This window comes from Bos javanicus, chromosome 14, assembly GCF_032452875.1.
Source record: "Bos javanicus breed banteng chromosome 14, ARS-OSU_banteng_1.0, whole genome shotgun sequence".
NCBI classification, from domain to species: Eukaryota; Metazoa; Chordata; class Mammalia; order Artiodactyla; family Bovidae; genus Bos; species Bos javanicus.
In genome coordinates this window covers 7,699,160-7,718,553 of record NC_083881.1, presented here as the reverse complement: position 1 = coordinate 7,718,553, position 19,394 = coordinate 7,699,160, and the positions used below count along the sequence as shown (strand labels likewise).

Genomic DNA, 19,394 nt, shown 5'->3' with positions numbered 1-19,394 from the left:
ATCTCTCCTTTTCATTTTAATTTCCTTTCTTCCCCAAGAATATGCTTCCGAACAACCAGGAATACCCCCCACTAAGACATTCTTGTTGGTGGCAGCTAACGTTTCAAAGCAACAGTTTTGATTCATCAGACTCTCCACCAGGTGGGAGGATTAACGGTGTTTTCAAGGAAGAAGAACAGCCAACACTTTCTCCATTGTGAAGGTGTCATTAGTGTGAAGTAAGTCAGAAAAAGGAAAACGAACGCCGTATGTGAATGCATCTATATGGAATCTAGGAAAATTTGCAGGGCAGGAATGGAGACGCAGATGTGGAGAAGGGACTTGTGTTCACAGCAAGGGGACAGAGACAGAGGGACAAGTGCAGAAAGTAGCTCAACATAGACACACTGTCACGTGTACAGTGGACAGCTGGGGAGAAGTTGCCAGACAGCACAGAGAGCCCAGCCTGGCACCCTGCGATGATCTAGAGGGGTAAGATGAGGGGAGGGGAGGGAGGCTCACAAGGGAGGGGATATATGTATGATTATGGTTGACTTGTGTTGTTGTACGGCAGAAACCAACACAACATTGTAAAAATTAAAAAAATAAATATATAACAAGGGGAAGCTTTTAGGGTCACAACAGCAACTTTTACAATTCATTTTTCTTGCAGCAGACTGCCCGAGAGACACCTGTCTAGGAACCTGGTTAGGTCTACATGCCTGGTGACAAACTTTATACCAAGCCTTCCCGCCCAGTCCTTCTTCAACCCCTGGGCACTGTGTGGGCTCTCTGAATTCAGTTTGTGTGGACAGCCAAAGGATGAGAGCTTGCAGTCAACAATGCTGGGGTCCACGCGGACGATCAGAGACTCCAACCAGACTGCGTGTGTGCTAAGTGACTTCGGTCGTGTCTGACTCTTCCCACCAGGCTCTGAAGTCCATGGGATTCTCCAGGGGATCTTCCTGACCCAGGGATCAAAGCCACATCTCTTCTGTGTCCTGCATCGGCAGGCGGTTCTTTGCCACTAGCACCACCTGGGGAGCCCACTCATGCCATGTCACGTTCAGCCGCCAAGTCGTGTCTGACTCTTTGTGACCCCATGGACTGCAGCACGCCAGGCTTCCCTGTCCTTCACTGTCTCCCGGAGTTGGCTCAAATTCATGCCCATTGAGTTGGTGATGCCGTCCAACAATCTCATCCTCTGTTGTCCCCATCTCCTCCTGCCTTCAATCTTTCCCAGCATCGGGGTCTTTTCCAAAGAGTTGGTTCTTCACATCAGGAGGCCATTTAGGAGGCCACCCTCGAAAATGTGCAGGCAAGCTTCCCTGTTCCCAGACTCTCTGTAGGCATCTTCTCTCCAATCGCCTTTTTTCTAAACTCTGTTCCTGTTATTGTTCTATGACTTTGACTCTATGCACTTGTTAGCTGACTCTCTCTCCTGGGAGAAAATTATTTATGGGCAAAATAACCAAACAGTAGGGAAATTATCTAGCGACATGCCTGAGTTAGTGGTTGAGAGCTCCTTTCTGGAGGTTCCACTGTCATCTGCCTCCCTGAGCCTCACCAGCAGACCCCACTTCAACAACCCCTCCCTTAAGGCTTCCCTTGGGATGGCGCTCTCTGGCTTCCTGCTAATACTGAAGCTGGTTCTCAGCCTAGTCCGTTTCCGCTCTGGTGCATTCATACACTCTCTGCATGAACTGTGAGTGGCAGTTGTGGTTGTTATGTGGTGTTGTGTTACATAGTGCTGTGTCATATTGTGTTGTTGTGAAGATGAAGTTTTGTTCCCTAAGTTGACTGTAAGATCTAATAAGAATGCTGAGATCCAACTTATGGGATTTTCTGCCATTGTTCTCAGACTTAGCCGAGCAGATAGAGGGAGCAGGCGTTGAGGTGAAGACAGCAAAGGCCAGGATGCAGGGAGGTGGCACCACCAAGGCTGGAGGTCATTTCCATGAACCTGGTCACCTGACTGACCTTCAGCTTCCTCATCTGTACAGTTCAAGGTGGAAAGAGTGAAGGTGGGGGTTCCAGAGGGTGAGCAGAGGAAAATGTGCGATGGGGATTCCAGGTGGCTGGATGTGTGGGCTTATTCTTGGCCTAGGAGTCACCTACTTCCCACGAGGGTAGCTCCAGGCACACGGAAGATGTGGGTGAGAGCAAGACTGTGTGACCTTGAGTAAGTCACTACATCCATAAAATGAGGAGGACACGTGTCAGAGTGGAGCACCCAGAGGGGACAGACTGAGGTCCACACAAGGTCGGAGCTGCAGATGTTGGTGTGCAGCGGTGGGCATTTCAGAGAAGGTTTGCTTTCAGAGCACTGGGAGTTCTCTGAGCTAGACCAGGGGTGGGGAGGGAGAATGCAGCTCTTCATGATTTGGCCAAATTCAGGGGATTTATTTTGGGCTCCAGTCTGGTCTTCCAAGGAAAAAGGTTTTTTGAAGGTTTTTTTTTTTTCCCATTTTCTTTTCTTTCTACTGAGCCTTTTATTTCTGAAAAGGTAAATGCCCAATTAGAAGGATTTTCATCTTTCATGCAGAGTTGTTTTAGGCTTTTTGAACATGAAACGATCTTTTGGAGTCATTCCACGCTCTCAGAGAAGTAGCCAGGTTTGCTTTGGTTGTGTTTTTCGGTTGGGTTTTTCTCAAGAGCCCTCTGCTAAGTAAATATGCATGAAGGGAATTTTTAGCCACTCCGGTCTGTTGGTTCCATGTGGATTCAAATGGATGTATATTTAATGCAGCACAATCTATTACAGTATCGATATTGGTTTGATTTTTTTTAAGGTATCTAGTGAAATTTGGAGAATGTATTTTCTTTGTACCCAAACAGGGACTTTCCAAAAGTCATTTGCAACTTCTTCTTTTTTTCTGCCACATAATTTAGAGCTAACATTTTCCTCTGAACTCTGAATGACTATAAATAATTTTTAGTTTGTACTTTATAATCTTGTATGGGTTCCAGAATCAGGCCTAGTTAGATAGCTTTTATGTATCTTAGAGGAGAAAAAATATATATGTATACATACACACAGAAGCAGATGAAATGGTCCAAACATCCTCAGGTATTTTTGGAAGGGAAAAAAATCTTTAATATAAGTTTATTCAAATAGTATTCCTTGAATATTGAATAAGTTACAAGGACCATGATGGCACACAACCCACTTCTATACCAACAGATCTGGATCTAGACCTTTTCAGGAACAAAAGGTAGCTTTTGTTGAGAGACTCTCATTTATCTTTCACATCAACTATCCAGAGCATCAGGGCTTCCCAGGTGGCACGGAGGTAAGGAATCTACCTGCCAAGTAGGAGACACGGGAGACTCAGGTTCAGTCCCTGGGCTGGAAAGAGCCCCTGGAGGAGGAAATGGCAACCCACTCCAGTATTCCTGCCTGGGAAATCCCATGGACAGGGAGCCTGGCGGGCTGCAGAGTCGGACATGACTTAGCAACTGAACAACAGTAACTGTGCATTCAAGAAAATGCCTTTGCTCTCCAGCAGCCTGACTTACGTCTAAAAGAATTCCCCAAGGTGCTCATGGGTTGTCTCCTCAATGACTCTTTCCATGGGTCCCCCAAGGCAGAAGAATCCTTTCTTCTCTGTCAAAACCCTGCCTCAGCCCATGCACATTTCCACTCTAGTGCAAACCACACCGGAGGGTAACCCTTCACGTCCACACGTAGGGGATAGGATCAACCACGTGTCCAGCACCTTGCATGGTGTCAGGGACACAATAAGTTCCTAATAAATGTTGGTTCAACTGAAATCAAAATAATCCAACAACAAAACTTAAAGAAATAAGAAAACCCCATTTCTAATACCAAGCAGGACCCTGTGCGGCTCTTGGGCATAAAAGATCGACTTCGCCATGAGAGTGTACTCCTCAAGGCTCCAGGAGGGAGAGCAGGAGGCGCACTGTTGGCAAGGGGTGGGCGAGGCTTGTCTGTGATGCCAGGGAGGCCTGGAGGGTACTGAGGATGAAGCTGGAGGCAAAAGCAAATGGCGGGGGGTGGGGTGGAGGTGCTGCCTTCACAAGGAAAAGGCTCAAAGGGCCCCAAGGTGATGTCAGCAGAGCTCCGAGTCTCTCATTTCCCACAGTGAAACTGAGACCCTGAGCCTGAAACTGTCTAGGTGCCAAGTGGTCAAGCCATTGTTCACTGGCCGAGGCCAGAACACAGGCTCTTGCTGGGGTCCGAGGCTGGGCTCCCGGAACCAAATTAGTGTGGGGTGGGGGCACCCAGATCCTCTGCTAGGCCAGGGCAGGGGTGAGGTGGGGGCTGGTGCGGCAGGATCCAGAGGGTTCCACAACTGGACAAAGTGCATGGAAGCCTTACCCTAGAATAATTCTTGGTGACCAGGCCAGCTCTTTCACCCGCCCATGATGGGTGTGTGCAGACATGCACGGAGGACTAACTGGGAAGCCGTGCAAGGTTTTAAGTGGATTTTATTTTTTGCTTTCTTGGCTGTTTTTCATGGTGTGGGAGGGGACTTCAGGGGAGGGTTAAGGTTTAGATACTATAAGGCAAAGCCTGTTCAGATACAAATCCTCTGAGTCAGCAACAGACTCAGGCAAGGTTAACTGACCAGAAGATTAAGAGGCCCCTATGGGGCCTCTATGGGGCTCCCACAGGGCTGCAGACAGCTGGCCTCCAGCTGATGCTCCTGGGGTTGGCAGTGGAGAGAGGAGACAGACACCCACCTGCACAAAACCCTCCCCACCAGGCCCGCAGATAGACCCAGCCCACCAACACTGGCACACTGAGAGCTCCAGACAGACAGTACTAGGACTTCAGGACCTTAGGTGATGAGCCCGGCCTGTGCCTCCAAGTGGAAACAGTCCTGAGGTGAGCAGGAGGCCACTGCTGATAAGAGCCTGGAGGAGCAGAATGTGCACCCCTTAGAGAAATTCCTCTGCCCAACACTTTCTGTTTTTTCCTTATTTTTTTTTTTTAACTCTAAGCCCAGTGTTCCAGGGGGTGCTGGTGGTCCCGCCACCAACAGAGGAGGGAAGTCAAGGCAAGACTCTGCTGGCACCCAGGCCCTAGCCTTGCCAGGGAGGCAGACCTGGGGAGGCAGGCCTGGAGAGCAAATGCAGGCCTTGCAAAACTCAGGACAGCATATTCCCACCCACGTGGAATTCTTCAAAGCAGGGGACGGCTCCCCCCCTACTTATTCTGTTATTTATTCCACAAAATAAATTTTTCATAGGATGAAATTCCTTTCGTGCCGACTTGAGGTCAAAGCATATGAATATATATGTGTGTAAACATACGTATGTATATATACTTATACACACACATTCACACAATTCATATAATACGTAGTCTAACATATTTGGAAGGTAATAGCCATGACCCCATTTTACCCTCACTTGGCACAACATCGGGACATGTTAACGTGGGGGATTCGGGTTGGTCTCTTCAGCTACCCGCAGGATTGCAGAAAAAGGCCAGGCCATGTTTGAGGGCAGTAACGGAAGGTGTTAGAAGGTGCAGGGAGCGACCCCTGGCACCCAGTCTCCAGAGCCCCTTCTCATCCCTGTAGCCAAGCGGCAGTTTCCATAGTGGTCGGCAGGGGGCAGTGCACTTTGCCTTTTCTGAACCTGAGGAACGCAGTCGCTCAGCTTCCCAGGGACAAAAAAAAAAAAAAAAAAAACCTGATGGCTGCGCCCGCATCTTCTTAGAATAGCCCATCTTTGAGCCCAGCGCGCAGTAGGTGCGCAAAATACGTCTAGAAGTCAAAAGCTCTGGACAGGGCAGATGGATGCGAATTCAATAATAGTAAACATGGGGAGAAAGAGGGAAGAGACACCGTGGCCTCCGCCAGCGCCTTCCCAGGAAGGGACCTTTTCACACCTTTCGCACCTACTGTGTGCCAGACGCGACAGCTGGACCACCCAGTCCCCAGCGGACCTCATTTTCCGAGCTGGAGAGTACCGATCGCCCAACACACACAGCCGCAGAGCGGGAGTGGGTGCTCACTGTCTCCCCGGGGAATCATCTCGGCGCAAATCCACGTGGCGTGGGACCCGGGAAGGGGATGGGCTGGGAGAGGCGAGGGGTTCCCGGAGGTTGGCACGTGAAAGCCAGGCGGATGCCCGATGCGGGGCCGCAGCCAGGAGGTCACTGCCCTCAGGGTCAAGGCTGTCTCCCTCTGTGGGACACGCAGAGCCCGCGAGACGCAGTGACCCGCCCAGCCCCCAGCCACGCGCACACTTGCGAGCGGACTCTGGTCTGCTCGTCAAGAGCCCTCACCGAGCCCCACGCTCTGTAGGCTCTATCCGCGACCCTCACGTACGAGGGAGGTGGGACTCGGGTCTCTGGCGGACTAGGGGAGCCCAAAAGATCCCAATACCTTTCCCTGGAGACCAGGCCACGGGATAGAGCGTAGGCGCCCTGGGGCATAACTGTGCCCAGCTAGGGAGCAGCCTCAGTGCCCATCTCAAGTTCAGCCGCGCTGCCTCCCGCAAGGTCAAGCTCAAACACACTCTCGCTTAGTGAAAGAAGGAGCTCAAAGTTGCGCCACCGTCCCGATTTCGAACCAGGCTGTGCCCCCATCTGGGCGCTCTGCCCCAAAGGCACTGCTGCCCGCTCCCGCGCCCGCCCAAGGAGCCGCCCCTGCCCCGCGCAGGTCACACACCCCAGACGCAGATAAGTTGCTAACTTTTGTCGGATTATTTCGCGGCAGCTGCGGCGCCTAACGGGATCTCGGGCAGACTCAAGAGTTTCGAGTTGCAACGGGCACCACCCCAGTCAAACTCCCCTTCGCCCACCCCAGTCCCTCCCTGCCCAACCCGCCACGTCCAGTTGGCCTGCCCCGGGTGTCAACCTCTCCACCGTATCCGGAGCAACGCGGGCCTGCGGTGTCCCCGGGGGCGATGGCCACCTCCCGAATCCGCGCCTGCTCGCAGCGGATTTGGACGCTGGACTCCGATCACTGGGCGGCCTCCGCGCGCCCCCGCACCCCGGTTTCCGCTCTAAAAGGTCGCGCGGCGCGGCCCCGTCTCCTCGTGGGGTCTTAGCCCACAGGCAACCCCGCGGGCCATTTCGCTTTCGGCGGCCCCGATCGGCGAGATGCCAGCTCCGCGCGCCGAGTGCAGTGTCACTGGGGCCACCCCGGGGACCGCTGCCCCAGACCCGGCGTAGGCTCCCTAGAGATCCCAGCAGCTCTTTTTGAAATGGCTGTATACCCTTGAGCCCGACCCTCCGCTCCGACCTCCTCGCTCTTCCAAAGACCCCGGCGACGCCGCTGCTAAGGAGGGGGGGCTCCCTGCGTGTGCCCTCCTCCCTCCCGGCGCCGGGGTCTTCAGTCCACTTCCACGCCCCTGTCACACACTCCCAGATCCTTCCCCACCGCCTCTGTCCCCAGGTCCGGACCATCACCCCCTCCACTCGGAGAACACACACGAAACTGCCCGAGCCCCAAGTCGGGTGGATGTAGCCCCCCGCGCACCCCTAGCTCCCCGCGCTCACTCACCGCGGCCGGAGACACGCGGAAGTTTCCGGGGCTCTGGGGCTGGGGGTGGGTACGGGACGAGGCGATCCGGAGGAGAATAAAAACGGGGGTGTCCCGAACACTCGGCCCGTTCCCGGCTCACATTGCCCCTGCCTCCTCTCTCTCCGCCTCCTCTTCCTCCTCGTCCTCCTCTTCCTCCTCGCTCTGGTCTTTGTCTTTGCAAAGTGTCGAAACTGTCTGGCATAGTGGAGCTCCGCCGGCGGAGGCTGGAGCCGGGGGAGCGGAGAGGCGGGGTGAGCAGGGGGGCGGTCTCGGGAACACCTTCCTCCGGGTGGAATGGGAGGGGGAGGCGGGCGGGCTGGCCGGGGAGGAGCCGGGGCCAGGAGCCGAGAGCCGGGGCGCGCCGGAGCCGAGCGGGTGCCTCTCTCGCGCGCCGCCCTCCGCTTCCTCCGCCCAGCTCCCGCCCCTCGCGGCCCCGCGCTCCCCGGGCGGCGGTCCCCCCTCCCACCCGGCCTCGGCTCAGCTTTCCCCGGGCTCCGGGCTGCCGGCGAGCCGAACCGAGAGAGCCGAGCCACGTGGACTGCAGCCGGCTCTGCGGAGGCCCGGCGGGGGAGACGCTGGAGGCGGCGCGGGGACAGGATCGCCGCCCCGAGCGGGGCTCTGCGGGGACGGTCGCCGCCGGCGGGCTGGCAAGACTGGGGAGGCGCGGCCTGGGGGTGGCCCGCGGGCTCACACCCGCGGAGGAGGCGGCGGCGCACCGAAGAGCCCGCGTGGGTGCGCGGTAGCGGGAAGGGGCCGATCCCCCTGCCGGCGGTGGGGCCAAGCCACCTACTTCCTCTAAGGGCGCGCGAGTCGCTGCGGGACTGAGAGCTGGGGTGGCGGGAGCGGGGCTGGGCGGCTGGTGAGGCCCCGGGGCGGGCGCCCAGATGAGAGCCCGGAGGGGCCACCGCGGCCCGGCCCCCCGCCCTGGCCCTGCCGCCCGCCGCTGCTTCTTCCCTCCCACCCGCCGGGGCTGCGACGTGATCCAGAGCAGGGCGAGCTCTCTCGCCAGCCTGACTGCCAGGACCAGGCCCCCTTTTGGGGTCAGCTTTGCGGATTTGGGCCCTTTCTTCTTTATAGGGAAGTGAGGGGGTGCTGGCGTCTTGCTCTGTAGCAGAATGCCAGTTCTACAGGCTAAGTGCTGGACACAGGATTTAAGAGGCATTACCAAAAAAAAAAAAAAAAATCTAGTTTTACAGCTCTTAACTCCTTATTGGGGCTGTTCCTCTTTCACAACTTTTCGGAGGAATGCTACGAGGAAAAAGGCCCAGCTTGGTCTAGGGGGTCAGTCAATTCTTGCAGTGCCCCCGGCCCCAGTCAGAGAGGCCAGCCTTCTGCAACGGAAGCAGAAAGAATAGTCTTAGCTCTTCATCAGAAAGAGATGTAGTGGATGCTCCAGAGTAGGGCCCGCAGGACCAGACTTCTTGGTTGCAACCTGCATTGCCACTCCTTGGATGTGTGAAATTAGGCTAGTTTCAGAATCCCTAAGCTTGCTACCTCTGTGCCTCAGTTTCTCCATCTGTGAAAATGGGCGTAATGCGATCAGTCCCACAAGGTCACTGTGATGACTAAGTGAAAGCATGTATGCCCAATACTAAAAACTCTATACAGCATATTGTCAAATGCCCAGTAAGAGTGTGTTGTGCCCGTGGTGGACTTCTCCAGCCCCAGGTCCCTGCCCACAACGGGGGAAGGCCTGGCCTAGGGAATGCGGTGTTGGCACTGGACAAGTCCTTCTGGGACATGAAGGAGAAAAGGAGAGATATTTTAAGCTGCAGAAAAGATAATGATTAAACAGGGCAGGGGAGAAAGTGAGAAGATTCTCTACTAGAAAGGGAAGGAAAAGAGGAATAAAGACGTACAAAGCGCAAGTGAGGCACTGGAGGTAGAGGGGCCGAAACAGAAAGCATACTTAGGAATCTGCAGGAGTTCTTCAAGGAGTCCTGCCAAACTGCACCAGGGCACTGCCATCTGGCTATGTTTCCTGGCCTCCAGGGTTTGCAAGAAAAGTTCTGGGTATTTTATGACCTGAGACTCCTGCTTGAACCTATTGGCTTTTGTTTCAGTTCTGGGTGGGGTGGTGGTGGGGGCGGGGTGGTGGAGGTGAACCTTCTGGCCTGCGTGGAAGTATCTTGTGGACTTCGTTCTTCCTAAGGTGAGTGTCAGGGTATCTACTGCTCTTGGCATTCCCCAAAATGCTTTAGCGTATGGGATGAGGGGAGCAGAGGTGTTGCCCAGAACAGCGACATCAGCTGCTGTTCTTGGCAGTGGCAGCATCTCTGGGCCACAGGAACCTTCTCACATGGACCTCTGGGACTTAGCAACTGGGAGCATGGCTTGAAGCTTCACCCATATCCAAGTCATCAGAAATACAAGAGCGGCGACGATCATCTTGCTGTCTTCACAGGAACAACTGCCTGCAGTGCCCTGTTGGTTTTCCTGATTATATAGTTGGTGACTTTGGCCTTCTGATTTGATTCAGCTTGCTGGGGGCAGGAAATACGATGTGTACTGCTCCCGGCTGACTGCAATGCCCATCTCCATGCTCAATAAAGAGTTTCTAGCTGAATTAATAAAGAAATGTTTATTGCAAGGATCAAATAGTATAATGTACAGAAAAGCACTTCACAGAATAGAAAACGCTTCAGTCATTAAGACTATCCTGTTATCTCCTAGTAGGAGAGAGGATCAGATTGGGCAAGTAAGTGCCCTAGATCATCCAGCTGTTCTGCTCTGCAGCCAAGAATCAAATTTGGCTCTTAGTCACAGCTCTGGGCTTTTGGCAGTTTGCTTAGATGGAAATTTCTTATTAAGTGACTCTGATGAAACATGCATGTATCATCAGCTTACTGCTATAAAAAGATGCTCATCAGACGCATCTTTTGCCAGCCTCTGATGGGTTAACCTGCCAAGGCTTTTTCTAACCCTATTTCCTTTCTTTTTACAAGGGTTTTTCTTTTTCTTTTTACCAGGTAGCTGAGAAGGGCTCTCTTCTCCCTTTTTTCCTACAGTCGTGACATTTGATGAAAAGCACTTCTGACGCCCTGGCCAGTTTCCAGGAGCCCAGATCTGGGGCTGTGTGTCAGGAATGTGTGTCTGTGAGCATTCCAGGTTCTCAGCCTGTGTGTCTCCCAACACGGCCTGCCGGTAACTCCTGTCATGACTGGAGTGTCTGCACAATGAGCTCCCGGGAGAGACCCGACATTGATTTAAGCTCGCCATCACCCCATCCACCCCCACAACGGCTTGAGAGCAACAGCAAAGCTCTCAGTAATAATGGTTAAGAAAATTGATTCCATCCTCTCCTGGTCCCCTTTCTTGGCACATCAGAGTGGAAAGATCCTATTGGGCTCTGATGCCATCTGGGTGATTGTGCAGAAAAGGAAAGAACTGCCTTGCTTGTCAGAGGTGAGTTCAGAGCTGCTGGGCACTTGGTGTTTGGTTTTGGGCAGCATTTTGCTTTGGGTTCTTGGGGCTGTGAGGACCTAGCCCAGCTTTTCCTTAGATATTAAAAAAAAAAAGGGGGGGATGTACAGACTGATGCTGAAAGTGAGGTGCCAGAAGGGGGAAGGTAGCCTGTGTTTCTGCTCTGGCTCTCTCTGTCTCTCTCCTGCTCTCCTTCTGTTTCTCTCTGCTCTCTCTCCTGCCCATAGACTTTCTCTGTTAGGTCCTGGGTTCACCCCCGAAAGCTTTATGTTTGTGACCCCAGCCCATCCACACTGTGGCAACTGTTCAACCACTCCAGGTTTTAGTTTTTCCAGGAGAGAAATCTGATTGGCAGGTCTCACTCTGTTATAGGTCAACTAGTCAACTGAATAGGCTGCCCACGCAGCATTGGCTCAGGAGTCAATGTGTGGATGGAGACCTGTATAGGAGATTTTGCATTGCAGGGAAGGTAGGACCCATGACTCTTAAGTCCCCTCCAAACCCTGAAAGTCTCAAGGCATTTGAGTCAGAGAGAGCAAATAGCCTGGGAAACAGTGGAAACAGTCTCAGACTTTATTTTTTGGGGGGCTCCAAAATCACTGCAGATGGTGACTGCAGCCATGAAATTAAAAGACTCTTACTACTTGGAAGAAAAGTTATAACCAACCTAGATAGCATATTCAAAAGCAGAGACATTACTTTGCCAACAAAGGTCCGTCTAGTCAAGGCTATGGTTTTTCCTGTGGTCATGTATGGATGTGAGAGTTGGACTGTGAAGAAAGCTGAGCACCAAAGAATTGATGCTTTTGAACTGTAGTGTTGGAGAAGACTCTTGAGAGTCCTTGGACTGCAAGGAGATCCAACCAGTCCATCCTAAAGGAGATCAGTCCTGGGTGTTCATTGGAAGGACTGATGCTGAGGCTGAAACTCCAATACTTTGGCCACCTCATGCAAAGAGTTGACTCATTGGGAAAGACTCTGATGCTGGGAGGGATTGGGGGCAGGAGGAGAAGGGGATGACAGAGGATGAGATGGCTGGATCGCATCACCAACTCGATGGACATGTGTTTGAGTAAGCTCCGGGAGTTGGTGATGGACAGGGAGGCCTGGCGTGCTGCAATTCATGGGGTTGCAAAGAGTTGGACACGACTGAGTGACTGAACTGAACTGAACTGAAACCACTCACATGTATTAGAACCAACAGCTAAGGCAGCTGATTAGTCTTGTCCAGTCATGATTCCCCTAATCTCTTTGCAGAATTTGGCTCAGGAATAAGTAGATTTAATCCCTATTTGGATCAATAAGATAGAAACATACTTGGGTCTTACAGGGAAGAATTTCTTAAAAGTATATCCTAGGAAGCTTCTCTTTATTCCAGCTGGACTGAACAAGAAAGTTGTTTTTTTTTTAATGATTTATGTGTTTGGCTGTGCCAGATCTTAGTTGCAGTGTGCGAGGTCGTTAATTGCAGCATGTGAACTCTTAGTTGTGGCATGTGGGACCACATGATCCCTGACCACAGATCAAACCCAGGCCCTCTGGATTGAGAGCACAGAGGCCTAGCCACTGGACCACCAGGGAAGTCCCAAGAAAGTATTTTTAACTCAGTTTCTCTAGAAGACATCTTATGCCCCTGCATGCATGTATGCGTGCTAGGTCACTTCAGTCGTGTCTGCCTCTTTGCAACACTTTGGACTATAGCCCGCCAGGCTCCTTTGTCCATGGGATTCTCCAGGCAAGTATACTGGAGTGGGTTGTCATGCCCTCTTCCAGGGCTTGTGCCCCTGAGGAAAGCGAAATTGAAGCTAGATAGATCCATAGGCCAGATCACACTGTACCCGAAGCCTACATCTAGCTTTTCTTTTGTATGAGTCAATAGAGTTATTTTGTTTAAGTCACTTTAGGCCACGGTTCTGTTACTTGCAGCCAACCACTTGATAACCTATATACAACTACAGCCAGAGTGCTTTTTCTGAAGTCCCCCTTCAAAATAGTCAGCCCCCCAAGGCAGCCCCAAGCTTACAACCCTTAAAACTTCAATTGCTCCCGTTGCCTTGGAAAGTAAATCCAAACATCTGAGCCTAGCAACAAGTCCTCCTTGATATGGTCCCGTGTTTCTCACTCGTCTTCCATCCTTCCTTTTTATGAACCTCTGTATAGCAAACTAGGGTCAGCCCAGAAGTCCTGACATGTTTTAGGTCCTTGAAATCAACATAGATCTCTGTGTTGCTGGGCTGGTAAAGAGTTCCCCGATACCTGTCATGGGGCTCTTCAACTCAGGAGGTGTTTAAAGGTCCAGAGTTCTAACCAGGGCCTGGTGTGAGGGAGCTCAGCTTCTGAGCAGCATTTGCTGCATCGGCCCAGCCTCCTGCTGCTCTAAACTGCCTGACTCCTCAGGGACCAAGGCTCCTAAACAGCCCCCATCCTGCGGTCCAGCCTTCCTGGATGTGTCGGTTTCCCAGGGCTGCCAGTACAAATGACCATGAACTAGGTGGCCAAAAACAGCAGAAATTTATTTTCTCACAGTTCAGGAGGCCAGAAGTCTGAAATCAAGGTGTCAGCAGGAACGATTCCTTTTGGAAACCCTGAAAGAATCTGTCTCCTGCCTCTTGGCTTCTGGTGGCTTCTGGCAGTCCTTGACCTTCCTTGGCTTGTGGAAGCTTCTGTCTTCGTATGGCTATGTGTGGGGAGTTTGTATGAGTCTCTCTCTCTCTCTCTCTGTGAGTCTATGTGTGTCTGTGTGTGTCTGTATGAGTCTGTATGTATGTTTTGTGTGTGTCTCTGTCTGTATGAAATCTTCTCCTCTTGTAGGGACGCCAGGATTTAAGGGTCCCACCTTAATCCACTATGGGCTTCCCAGGTGGCTCAGTGGTGAAGAACTCACCTGCCAATGCAGGAGATGCAAGAGATGTGGGTTCAGTCCCTGGGTTCGGAAGATTCCCTGGAGAAGGAAATGTCAACCCACTCCAGTATTCTTGCCTGGGAAAATTCCATGAGCAGAGGAGCCTGGTGGACTATAGTTCGTGGCGTCACAAAGAGTCAGACACAACTGAAGCAACAGAGCACACACATATGACTAATTCAGTACAACCTCCTCTTAATTTATTTAACGCTTACTCCTTGGAAGGAAAGTTATGACCAATCTAGATAGCATATTCAAAAGCAGAGACATTACTTTGCCAACAAAGGTCCATCTAGTCAAAGCTATGGTTTTTCCAGTGGTCATGTATGAATGCGAGAGTTGGACTGTGAAGAAAGCTGAGCACCGAAGAATTGATGCTTTTGAACTGTGGTGTTGGAGAAGACTCCTGAGAGTCCCTTGGACTTCAGGGAGATCCAACCAGTCCATTCTAAAGGAGATCAGCCCTGGGTGTTCTTTGGAAGGAATGATGCGGAAGCTGAAACTCCAGTACTTTGGCCACCTCATGGGAAGAGTTGACTTATTGGAAAAGACCCTGAAGCTGGGAGGGATTGGGGGCAGGAGGAGAAGGGGATGACAGAGGATGAGATGGCTGGATGGTATCACTAACTCGATGGACGTGGGTTTGAATGAACTCCGGGAGATGGTGATGGACAGGGAGGCCTGGCATGCTGCGATTCATGGGGTCGCAAAGAGTCGGACATAACTGAGCGACTGAACTGAACTGAACTGAATTTATTTAACTAATTACCTATGCAATGGACATGAGTTTGAGCAAAGTCTGAGAGATAGTGAAGGACAGGGAAGCATGGTGTGCAGCAGTCAGTCTGTAGTGTTGCAAAGAGTCAGACATGACTGAACAACAACAACACATGCCAAGACCTTATTTCCAAATCAGATCGCATTCAGAAGTTCCCAGGGGAACATGAATTTGGGAGACGCTATTCAAGCCATTGTACCAGGGACGCTCGACCTTCCTGCTCACCCCGCTTCAAGGCCCTGCCCTTGAGTGCTGGTTCCCCTCTGCACACCTCCAGCTGACCTCCAGCCTTAGAGATCCTTTTTGTCATTTTTTCTCCTAGTGCTCTCAGAAGCACACCACTGTCTCCTTTTTCCTATGCAAATGGATTGAAACAAGATTTCAAAGAATTCCTACTTCTGATTTCCCCTTTGGCAAAAGTCTTTGAGGCAAAAAAGAAACAGTCAAGGCCTGGTATGAAAAGGGAACACATAGAGGACAAAAATCACAAGTAGTATATAATAGAGTGTCTCACCTTGCCTGTTATACCTGTGTTCTCACGCATTGCCAGTCCTTCTAGAAAACCCACCACCAGGCTCTGTATATGGACTATTGGTGCCCTTGAAAGCTCTCCATCAGCCTGACCCCTGCGGTCTCACTGCCCACCCCCCCATGAAGCTGGGGGGGTTGTCATTCCCTCTGTAGCTTTACTCCCTTCCCTTCATGATATCTTGCTGTGTCTTTCTTAGACTCTCCTATTCCTTTGTGCCTTTGTAGTTTATTTGCCTATTAAGCTACATTTCCAGTGAGATGGAAAAGTCCTGGAGAAAAGGAGCGATCAGTTCATCCAACGCAAATTTACCAGGCACCTGCTAAGCATCAGATACAAAGTGCTGGGGATGAAGAGGTGGACACGACACAGTTCCCGTCCTCCAGGAGCCCACACTTTGCAGGGGACTGACTGTGGCTGGTTATTTCACCATGTTTGGGCACTGCCATGATAGGCTGATAAGTGGGTGTACTGAGATCCTGAACAGGGTGATGGTTTCCCACTTTAGGAGTTTTGGGAGTGAAATCTGAAACCACTTCTGTACATGGAGGCGAGGAGAGACCAAAGAGAGAAGAAGGCACTCCAGATTGGTAGTTGGCAGGTTTAACAAAGACGGACACTTACTCAGGAGACTTATTTCGGGCAGCGAGAAACAAGTAGATCTCTGCCCCCACCCACCAGAATCTTAGGAGTTCATCATCAATTAGTCGCTCAGTTATGTCCGACTCATTGTGACCCCATGGACTGTAGCCCTCCAGGCTCCTCTGTCCATGGGATTCTCCAGGCAAGAATACTGGAGTGGGTTACCGGTTCCTTCTCCATAGGAGTTCATAGCCTTAAAGGGGCTTGGTGACATACACCATCCCGAGGGTCTCAACCACATGTGATCTCTCAAGCCTGCATCCTTGAAAACAGATGCCATGGTGGAGATGATGGGCAGAGTGTACATCCCTAGGACAAGTGATGCTGAAAATTCAGCTTGTCTGTACGCCAATTCAGAATCGAATCTCCGAGACAGAGTTTTGGATGAAGTAGAAAAAGACAGCTTTATTGCTTTGCCAGGCAAAGGAGAATATAGCAGGTTCATGCCCCCCAAACCACATATCCCCACTTGGAGAAGATAGTGAGAAGTTTTATATTAATTGTCCCAAGAAGGCATAATCAGCTTATGGACGTCCTTTTGCTGGGTTGGTGGTGAGGTAAGCAGAAGTCCACATCATCAACCTTAAGGTCCAACTGATCTGGAGTCTACATGCTTGTGGGCTCCTGGAAGGGGCTTCAGCATCTGCAAAATTGCTCTAAGACGTTATTGTGCGCATCCTTTGATGGGGAACCAGGCCCTTGCCCCAAGGCTGCTCTTGACTGTTTCTCTCTGGTCTCCCATTCTCTCTCTTCCCTAATTAATAACTGCTTGAATCTGCCCACTGGAACTCGGGGAAGGTCATGGAGGCTGAATAAAGGCAGTTTCTTATAATTGAAGAAATGGGGGACACAGAAAGGCCTTGTGCCCGGGACCCCCACAGTATCACGAAGGAGGGGGGAGGAGCCTCAGATGGCCTGGGTCCAGCTTTCCGGTCCACTGGAGGTCATGTCCTCTCCATGGCCTCTGCTGACATTTTCTTTTTTTGTGCCTGGTTTTTACACGTTTCCTCCCCCTTTTTTTTTTAATGTGGCCTGAGTGATCAGCAATGAGGCTTCCTAGCATGAAAGTGGCCTGTTTGGTGGCTCCCTGACTATACTGGAGGCAGGTACATGTAAGACACAGTACAGATTAAGATAAAGATTTTTTATTTCTTTTTTTTTTTTTTTGCCCATGCCATGTGGCATGTGGGATTTTGGTTCCCGAGCCAGGAATTGAACCCATGCCCCCTGCAGCTGATGTTCAAAGTCTTAACCACTGGATCGCCAGGGAAGTCCCAATAATGATTTTTAAAATAAATAGCTTTTTTTTTTTTTTTAATGGAGTGTCCCATGATAGGAACCATTTTTCTAAAGAAATGGTTGGAGAGTGAATCACTGAGGGCCTTTATTTGTGTTTTTATATGATTTAATAAAGATGATGTTTAGTAGACTTGGGACTTCCTAGGTGGCTCAGTGCTAAAGAATTTGCCCGTGATACAGGAAACAAGGGTTCAAACCCTGGGTCAGGAAGATCCCCTGGAGAAGGAAATGGCAACCCACTCCAGTTTTCTTGCCTGAAGAATCCTATGGACTAGAGGAGCCTGGCGGGCTACAGTCCATGGGGTCACAAAGAGTTGGACATGACTTAGCAACAACATCCCATTAATAGACTTATCAGATATGAACATATAATATTTTGTTTGGATAATGCATAGGTAACTCTTTGTGTGGCAATAATAATGTTTAAGGCCATTTTGCTGCAATTCATGGGGTCGAAAAGAGTCGGACATGACTGAGCGACTGAACTGAACTGAACTGGACTGAAGGCCATTTTATTTGGCAGTGCTGCTTTTTTTTTATTAGAGATGTTTTCAGTTCAGTTCAGTCTCTCAGTCATGTCCGACTCTTTGCAACCCCATGGACTGCAGCATGCCAGACCTCCCTGTCCATCGCCAACTCCCAGAGTTTACTCAAATTCATGTCCATTGAGTCAGTGATGCCATCCAACCGTCTCATCCTCTGTTTTCCCCTTCTCCTACTGCCTTCAATCTTTCCCAGCTTCAAGGTCTTTTCCAATGAGTTAGTTCTTTGCATCAGGTGGCCAAAGTATTGGAGTTTTCAGCTTCAACATCAGTCCCTCCAATGAACACTCAGGACTGATTTCCTTTAGGATGGACTGGTTGGCTCTCCTTGCAGTCCAAGGGACTCTCGAGTCTTCCACAACACCACAGTTCAAAAGCATCAATTCTTCAGTGTTTGGTAAGGGCAGGCTTTGTTGACTATCACTTCAGGGTTTTTTGTGAATTTGGTAAAAGGTTTCATATGTATGACAATCTTTCCCAAACCAATGGAGGGAATAAAAATGGTGGCCAGGCCAACTAATTGCATGAGTGAAAAATAAAATCTCTCCACCTGGCCATAAGGAGAGGGAGGTTGGCTGCTTTAGGAAATTGAGCTGGTTGTGAATATCATACATGTTGGCACTAGCAGGAATTAAAACAATTTTTTTTTAGGATGTAGGGGCCACCATAGGAATACAGGTAGAGCATCTGGAGGGTCTACATATTTTGTAGGGCCTAGCAGCCCCCACACTTTAAGAGCTAGGAGGACTGGTGGGCAGGGTATTCCTTTGCTGTAAATAGGCATGCTGCTTCATCAAGTGAGAGTCTGAGCCATAGCAGAAGTGGATCAATGGAACGTATTTTCAACCCACTTCTTGATAAGACGGTTTTATGGCATGTTGTTTATTTCTGTGAGGTTATCTCTGGAGGAGTGTTGTGTATATTGTTAGGAGCTGTTGCTCTAAGCGGGCATATCCAATTTCTGTTCCCTTTTAGCATTTAAGATGTATTTCGGGGTATCAGAATCCTAAGGGTGTTTTTTTCTTTCTCTTTTGTTGTCTTTTGCCACAGTGCCCCGTTTTTAGCCCCTGGGTTCTGAGAAGGAGCATCCCAGGAGAGACAGGTGGAAGCCGCACGCCTTTTATGACCTAACTTCTGAAATAGCATAGCATCATTCACCCTGCACTATTTCAGAGCAGTCACATGCCTGTCCAGACACTAGGGAGGGGCGCTAGACCGCCCCTTGATGGGAGGAGTGTCAGAGTTTGCAGCCTGCTTTAGAAGGGCACACAGCCTCATGCAGCTGCTGCATTTTCAGGACTGATTTGCACAACCCAGGTGTCGACAGATTCACAGGCAGCAGGGGGTAATGGAGACCAGGCGTGGATGAGATCCCCTGGGGACATTGTGGAAAATGAAAAGAGGGATGAGGACAGAGCCCTGAATTCATGGCTATTGTCAGTAAATGATTCTGGAATTAATAATTTGTTCAAGAACACGACTGTGTTCAGGTCACCCTCCAGGCTGGTGATTCTACATCTGGCCCCAAGCAGGAGAAAGACCCCAGTTACCTGAGTCTCCAGTGATCTCCTAGAACCAAACAAAGGATAATTAGGGTCCGGTAGTGCTGCAAGAGGGCATCAGAGGGCAGACACACTGAAACCATACTCACAGAAAACTAGTCAATCTAATCACACTAGGACCACAGCCTTGTCTAACTCAATGAAACTAAGCCATGCCCGTGGGGCAACCCAAGACGGGCGGGTCATGGTGGAGAGGTCTGACAGAATGTGGTCCACTGGAGAAGGGAATGGCA

The 19,394-nt window shown here is 50.7% G+C and overlaps 1 protein-coding gene across 1 annotated transcript in view; it reads right to left on the bottom strand.

Moving 5' to 3' along the window:
* The window catches only part of LOC133260819 (uncharacterized), a 155,819-nt gene that overhangs the window by 64,277 nt on the left and 72,148 nt on the right, over positions 1-19,394 (bottom strand). The window contains exon 9 of the mRNA XM_061439550.1: positions 7,464-8,622. Within this exon, the coding sequence (XP_061295534.1) occupies positions 7,464-8,622 (1,159 nt within the window). The remainder of the gene's footprint in view (positions 1-7,463; positions 8,623-19,394) is intronic.